This window comes from Sceloporus occidentalis, unplaced genomic scaffold (assembly GCF_023333645.1).
Source record: "Sceloporus occidentalis isolate IW3139 unplaced genomic scaffold, rSceOcc1.0.p SCAF_6, whole genome shotgun sequence".
NCBI classification, from domain to species: Eukaryota; Metazoa; Chordata; class Lepidosauria; order Squamata; family Phrynosomatidae; genus Sceloporus; species Sceloporus occidentalis.
In genome coordinates, this window is record NW_028316986.1 from 102,918,079 (window position 1) to 102,926,024 (window position 7,946).

General features: G+C 47.1%; 1 protein-coding gene across 1 annotated transcript; it reads right to left on the reverse strand.

Annotated features, from left to right (window-relative positions):
- Window positions 1–1,708: 1,708 nt before the first annotated feature.
- Window positions 1,709–6,350, reverse strand: MARCKS (myristoylated alanine rich protein kinase C substrate). The gene is made up of 2 exons (XM_089530549.1): window positions 5,487–6,350; window positions 1,709–2,761 (listed from the first exon to the last, which is right to left on the reverse strand). Exons 1-2 carry the CDS (start codon window positions 5,583–5,585, stop codon window positions 2,000–2,002), a joined length of 861 nt encoding a protein of 286 aa, XP_089386675.1. The 5' UTR covers window positions 5,586–6,350; the 3' UTR covers window positions 1,709–1,999.
- Between the last annotated feature and the right edge of the window lie 1,596 nt (window positions 6,351–7,946).

Consider the following 7,946-nt stretch of genomic DNA (forward strand, 5'->3'; position numbering starts at 1 on the left):
CCTGAGCAGTATGGTGGAAATTAGCCCAAAAGTCTAAACAGTTAAAAGGCAAGCACCAAATGACTCTTATAGACAAATATAGAAATTTTTGTTTTGCTTTTTGCTAACTCACCTATAGCTGGGAGTAACATACAAAAAAAGTATTGCTCACCATTTGGTAGAACAAAAATGTTTGTTTTAGCCCAAACTTCCAAGGCTGGTTGCTTAAAGTCAGGCACTGAAGTAAATGATGAAATGGTTAAGAACTCGCAGGTAAGATTGGACCTTTGCTGTTCCAACACCCGAATTTAGGTGTCATTGTTTGGAAATTCAGGCCAAGGCCCAAGACATTCCAAACTACCACAGTCAAAGTGTCAAGTCAACTCAAGCTACGAAATAACAATCTAATGTAACATAAAGTGGTCCTTGAGGCTTTTTACCATACACATACCCCACTTAACAGTCAACTGGTGCAAGCTTGTTATAAACACACTCTAGTTCTTTCCAGTCCTCTTTTCCCCAGATCTCACATTAGCCAATTAAGTGTCCAGAGTGGCACAGGCTAATTTCGAATCCAATGCACATTTAAAGGCCTTACAGATCTTCATACCACAAAGAAACTTTTAGTAAGGCCGGAGAGACCACAAAATCCATAATTTAGAAATTAAGAGTAATGTTAAGTGGCAAACAAGTTGCCTTTTTAATACAAATTTAGACAGTTCAAGCGATCTACTAAGCTATCAAGAGTATCCAGAAAAAGAAACACAGCCAAATTCTACATTTTATTCACATTTATTTTTCGCTTTTAGTGTGCTCACAGAAAATTAGAACACCTTAAGCAGGAATTTAATAGCAATTTTGTAAGCAAAGTTACATTCCATCTCTAAGTCAAATTGGTCAAAGCTTCTCCAGTATTTACAAAAAAACATGATAGACAAGATGCTACACAAAAACCATTGCATCTGAAATTGGTTTTTCTTCTTTATTCTCAAAGACAACTGGAAAAAGAAAGCATCATCTGCTGTCATCAAAAACATACCACAGTATAAACAGTAACCATTCCACTTATCACAGCTTGGTTGAGTTTAAAATTGTGTGGTCTTTTTTTTAAAGGTCCAAGATTACTGCAATTTTACAAAAAATGGGCAGGGTGGAAAAAGTTGCAAACTTAATGTGCTTCTGGATATCAAGATTTGTTTTTATACAATAGTCACAGTTAAAAACACCCTGCTGGTAATACATAATTACACTTTATTAAGGTCATAAACCAGCAATAAACAATAAAGCCTATACAACTTGTATTTCTACTTAATCACTGACTGGTACAGCTAACATGAGATAAGTGAAAGTTCCTATGGTTTAAATGAATTTCCTAAGACTATGATTTTTTTTTTAATCTGAGTATTGGAATTTTTCTTCTTCCTTCTTAGTCAAGACTTGTAGTGTTGTAAACCTTATAGAACATCTGCCTCACAAAATACATTGTAATAACTTTCTTTTTAAAAAAAGACTAACCCCTTATTTCTTGTGGCACATTTTCTTGGCAAATTATTTGCACCACTAATTCCCCATTGTGACCCCTATCACTTCATTTGCTATCCCTTATTGACCCATCCATCTCCTTCATATATGGGCATGTCCATAGATTGACAAGAGAGAAAGAGACAGAAAGAGAGAGAGAGAAAGTTTACATTTTGAATAAAGATGCAAAGTATGCAAAGAAAAAAAAACATTAATACTGATGCAAAAAAAGAAGAACAAAGCAGAGGGAGGCATTTAGTCTCTCCTCTACCAGTTGGAATGGTGGCAACAGAATGATCTGAGATGGGATCTGTGTGGGTAGAGACAAAAAAAGAGAGACATCTTTTAAATCAATCCCTGGTTGTAGACAAGTTCTTCAAAAACCAGTACCTGGCACCACTCCAAACAAACAAACGGGGGGAAGAAAAGTTCAATCATCTCAAAATTGCCATCATCATCATCAACAACATCATCATCATCATCATCTTTCCCCCCCCCTTTACTCTGCCGACTCAGCTGGTGGAGCTTCTGGACTAGACTCAGATGGAACTTCCTGTGTAGGAGCTGCCGCTGCTTCCTCTGCTTTGGGTGGCTCTGGTTCAGTTGAGGTGGCTTCGGTGGTAGCGCTAGGGGCAGGTGCGGCCGGGGCTTCTTCCTGTTTCTCCTCGGCCGGCTTCTGCTCTTCAGCCGGCTTGGCCTCTTCTCCTGCAGGCTTCTCGGGTGCAGTCTCTTCCAATTTGGCCTCCTGAGAGCCACCCGGCTCCTCCTTTGTCTCCTCTGTGCTGCCAGTAGTGGCGGCCGCATCTGCGGAAGGCGAAGCCTCCTGAGCAGTTTTGCTCTCCTCGTTACTTGTGGCCTCCGGGGCAGCGGCCGCCTCGTCTTTCCCCCCTTCTCCAGAAGCAGCTGCACCTTCATTTTCGGCTCCTTCCCCAGATTCCTTTTTGTTCTTTTTAAAAGAAAAGCCACTTAGCTTAAAGGACTTTTTGAAGGAAAAGCGCTTCTTTTTTTTTTTCGGGGTCTCATTGCTGGAAGAAGGAGTGGCCCCTTCCTCAGTCTTAGAAGAGGACTCCCCTTCAGCGGGAGATGCCGGCTCTGTGCTTTCGGCTTCCGCAGCCTCCTTCTCAGAGGCTGGCTCGGAGGGAGTCTGCTCTTCCTTCACAGACTCTTCGGCGGGCGCACTGCCATTCGCCTGGACCTCCTCCTTGCTCGCCTCAGCAGCCGCTGGCGAGGCGTCACCATTCACCTTCACGTGGCCATTCTCCTGGAAGAAACGTAACTCAGCATTATTGAACAGAAGACCTCGTGCCCAATGTGGGCAGCTGCAAGATCTCACCCGTTTTGTTTTTCTAGATTTCCTTTGTAAAAAAAATCAAACCAGCAAAGAGGGGAGGAAATAAACAAACTCTACAATTAATGCTGGAACAACATGCATGATTTTAGTGTCAGTTTCTGACAACTAGGAGGAGGAGGAGGAGGAGCAGAGACGGGTGTGGAACAGGAGGAGCCAAGCAGAGTGTGGCCAGGAGGAGCCAAGCCATGGTGGGCTGGGCCCATGTTGCCACAGGCTTCCCCGCGGTTTTTCTTGAGGGAAAGCCCATGATGAGCCGGTGCCAAGGCTGTGGAGAGGAGGTGACCTCCTGAGCCCAGCCTCTCACCAGCCAGGCCTTCACTCCAGCTGGTCTTTTCTTCAGGGAGGCCCTCGCCCATTTCTTGGGAAATCCACCGTCACCATCCCCAGGGTGGCCAGAGGTCCTCACCGCAAAGCAGGAGGAGAAGGCACCACCAAATTCAAGGGACTGTACCACCTTCTCAAAGAAAAGCCAAACACACCCATACTTTAAATGCCAGTCCATGCTTCTTAGTCCTGCTCAAAGCGGAGGACACTTTGGACTTCCTCCTGGACAGAAAGGCTGAAAGAGTATGTAGAGAGATCGTGTTGCACCTTTGAAACTAAATTAGGCCCAAGACACACTGAAGAAATAATCCAGTTTGGGGCCACTTTAACTGCCATGGCTCAATGCTCGGGAACTCTGGGAACTGTAGTTTTGTGTGACATTGAGCCTTCTCTGTCAGAGAGCTCGGGGGCGCTACAAACTACAATTCCAATGTTTCCCTAGCACTGATTCAGGGCAGATAAAGTAGTGTCAAACTGAATTATTCTTGCAGTGTGTTTTGGACCTATGTGAAATAAAGAAAGAAGAGGGCAGGGGGAGCTTTCCCAGAGTAGAGGCTGAGAGGTAGGGCTTGTCTGGGAAAAGGAGGACGCCTGGCCACCCAAAGGCAGGTCAGGGCTGGATGCCTTAACTCAGCGGAGGATGGGAAACCCCCCCCCCCAAAAAAAAATCAGAGCCGTTGCAGGACCCCGCCTCAGCCTGAGGAGGGCGCTGTGGCTCCGTCTTGGAAAAAGCAGGCGAAGCTGAAGGAGGGAGGAGGAGGCGGAGGAGCCCCAGGATGCCTCGGCCAGCATCGCCTCTGCCGGGGAACAAAGCTCCTCTGCGCCCCTTCCTCTAATTCTCCTCCTTCTCCTTCCCCCCAAAGGCCACCTCTCTGGGCCCCGGGAGGAAAAGGCGCGCTGCCAGCAGTCTGCCTGCCTTTAAGGAGCAGCATCTCCAGGCTTTTTCCCGCCATTGTTTCCTTAGCAGCCCAGGGGCGCTTCCCCTTCCCATCCTTTCGCTACTATTCCTTTCCCTTCCTCTTCCCAGAAGAGGAAAAGCAGCTGCGGGCGCTGCAGCCACTCACCCAGCCCCCCATTGCAGGCTTACAGTGGGAGACCCCAGGAAAAGAAAGACACCCCCTTTTTATTCTTCCCACTGGAATATTGGGACCCCCTCCCCGGTTCTGCCCCATATCCCCCCTCATGCAGCCAGGAAGGCTTGCAATGGAAGACCTCGAGAAAAAGAGCCCCTTTTCTTCCCCCGGGGGGGGGGTTGTGAGGCTGGGAAGCCCCCCAGTTCTGCCCCATTACCCCCCCCCCACACACACACACACATACAGCCAGACATCCTTGCAATGAAGACCCACGGCGGAAAAAGGGACCCTGTCTTCCCACAGAGGCTGTGAATCCCCCAGCTCTGCCCCACATCCCCCCCCCCCGATGCTCGACGTAGACACGCACGGAAAACGACCCCCCTCTCTCCACATAGGGCTCGGGGACATGGGGACCCCCCCCCCCCATTCTCCCCCACAGACACACATCCACACATGCCAGCTACGAAGCTATCCACCAAGATGCGCTTCCAATGAAGAGCCCGGCAGAGAGAGAGAGCCCTTTTCCTTCCCCCAAAGGGCTTGTGAGGCTGAGAAGACCCCCCCCCCAGCTCTGCCCCACATTCACCCCCAACACAAATAGACACACTGGCCGCCTATTCCGTCGCAACTGCTCTCATTTAAGGCACCAGAGAGAGAGAGAGAGCTCGACGGATCCCGCCAGAGCAAAACCAATGGACCACAAGGAAGTCTCTGGCAGCGTCGAGGAGCAAACAAGATGGAGAAGACATAGACAGCCTCCCCAGCAGCAGCCCCTTCCTCAAGACACAGGAGGCACCATCGCCATCACTCTCCAGCAGGGCTTGCCACCACCTCTCTTGCCAGCATTTCGCCTCCCCCCCCCCGAAATCCTTTACTGTGCCCCCTCCAAAGAGCACCAAAGTGATCCCCTTTTTGTCTTTTATGGGAAGAAAAGAAAAAAGAGGCTGTTGCAATTCAGGAATCCATAGACAGTCTCGCCATCCTCCTTTAAGCAGACACAAGACACCCCAAAGATGCCTATGTCCAAGCCTTGGGGGAGACAAGCATCCCCATCTACACACACACACACATCTGCATTAGCTCCCAAAGAAAATGCCCCCCTCCGCGAATGAACAACGATGAGAAAGAATTAAAAAAAAAAAGGGGGGGGGTTGTTGAGATCATTTCTTTTCAAAGCCAAACAATGTCGGAATAGTAAGGATGCCAGCCCCCGGCTCTTGGCTCCCTTTCCGCCTTACCTGTCCGTTCGCCTTGGAAGGCGAGGCAGCCACCGCTTCGCCGGGCTTTTCAGCCACAGCTTCGCCTTTGGCAGCGTTCTTGGAGAACTGGGCGCCCATTGCTGCTGCTGCTGCTGCTGGTGGTGGTGCTGGTGCTGCTGGTGGTGGTGGTCTTCTTCTTCTTCGAGGAAGGGCTCGGGGAGGTGTAAAAATGAAAAATACAAAAATATATACACACAGATCCAAACGGGAGAGGAAACAAAAGAGCGGCGGCGGGGGGGTCGTAGAAAAAGGCTGCGAGACCAGGAGCCTGGAGGAGGAGGAGGAGAAGGAGAGGAGCAGCAGCAGCAGCAACACGTACGCACGCACAATCACACAACTACACACACACACACTCACACACCAGAGAGGAGGGAGGAGGAGGAGGGAGAGCGAACCAAACCACAGCCGATTCGATTGAAATAAGATTCACACTCCTGGGTTGTTGTTGTTATTGTTGTTGTGATTTTTTTTAAATCTTCCTCTTCTTTGCGATTAAGAAAGCTGGAGAGCAGCAACAACAACAACACAAAAAAGCAGCTGAAGGAAGGGAAAAAAAGGTGGGGAAAAATGATAAGTCGAAGGGGGAAAATATATCTATAGACAGATATAGATATATGTGATTAAGCAGCCCAAGTTTGGTACCCCAAAAAAAATATTAAAAAAATAAAGCAGTAGTAGTAGTAGTAGTAGTAGTAATGGTGATGATGATAATAATAAAAAAATATAGAGATATATAGATATATTTTTGTTATCCCAGGTTTGTAGACTGTAGACAAGGGGGAAAAATGGAGAAATCTCCCCGGCCGCTAATAAGATGCGGAGTCCAACGCCCAAGTGCACAGATGAATGGGCTTCCCGGGCGGTGACGAAGGCCCCCCTCCCGCCCCTCCCGACCAATCAGGGCCCGCGGAGACAAAAGAAGGGGCGGGGCTTCCTCTCGGAATGAACAATGGGGCCGCCGCCGCCGCCGCCGCCGCGATGGCAGTAATTCGAAATCGGGGGCTGATAATTAATACAAGGCAAAGACGACGAGAGAAAAGGCATTAATAACCGGATTAAGGCCTGCGCCCTGATTTCTCTTTCCAAAGAGGGAGGGAGAAATACAGACATACATCCGTATATGTATATATATATATATGCACATATATATATGCATTGCATCCCTCTTTTCCTAAATAAAATTAAAAAGGAGGGGAGAGGGGGAAAATTATTATTGATTGATTGTTTATAGCCTCTGCTTATAGTGCCTCTCTCTCTCCATTGTCTCCACTGAGTTGTGGGTGTTTGGGATTTCATCTTCTCCCTCCTCCTCCTCCGCCTTTTACTGCTCTTGCAGCAGCAACAATATCAACAGATAGGAAGGCTTTTGCAGGATGGTTTTGTTTTATTCTTTTGGGTTTGTTTTTGTTTGTTTGATTTGGTCGCAAAGCTCCTTGAAACCACGCTAAGAGAGAGCAGAGCGAGCGCTGCTTGGAGAGGTCTGTAGGCCAGATGTGGGGGAAGGAAGAGGGGAAGGGGGAAAAGGCTTCCAGCAGCTGTTGCCACTGCCATGGCTGTGTGGAAAGAAAGAAAGAGAAAGGAAAGAAAGAAAGAAAGAAAGAAAGAAAGAGGAGAGCAGCCCTCCCTCCCCAGATCGGCTGGAAAGCAAATATTTTTGCGAAGAGCCGACGGGTCTAATTAAATTTCGATGCCTCATTAGCGTTGATTTCTCTCATATATATATATATATATATATATATGTACACACACACACACACACACACATATACACACATACTGTGTATGTGTGTGTGATTTCTCTCATATATATGTATATATATATATATTTCTCCCATATGTGTGTGTGTATGATTTCTCATATATATATATATATATATATATATATATATATATACACACACACACACACACACACACACACATGATTTCTCTCTCATATGTATGTGTGTGTATATATATATTAATTGTAAGCCGCTCTGAGAGCCTTAAGAGCTGAAGGGAGGGGTATAACTACCGTAAATAAATAATTAATAAATATGTTTTATCTCATATATATATATATATATATATATATATATATGAGAAATCAGAGCTAATCAGGCATCGAAATAGTGTGTGTGTGTGTGTTTGTGTGTGTATGAAGCAACTGCTGAGACTGCAAAGCCGCTTTTAAAAATAGCAGTAATAAAGATGGAGCGAAGGCATCCGAAGGATCCGTCGTGTGTGTGTGTGTGTGTGTGTGTGTGTGTGTCGTGTGTGTGTTTTCAAAAGCCTTCCACGTGTAAGCGAACTAGTCCAATAGACCTGGAGGCAAAGGGCTTTTCATGTGCTGCACGTCGGAGCCATGATGGTTGGGGACGATCATCATCCCATCCCTGCCCCCTCCAACCCGGGTCTGCATTTCCATAGGGAGGGAGAAGGGGCTGGCCCTCTTCTACT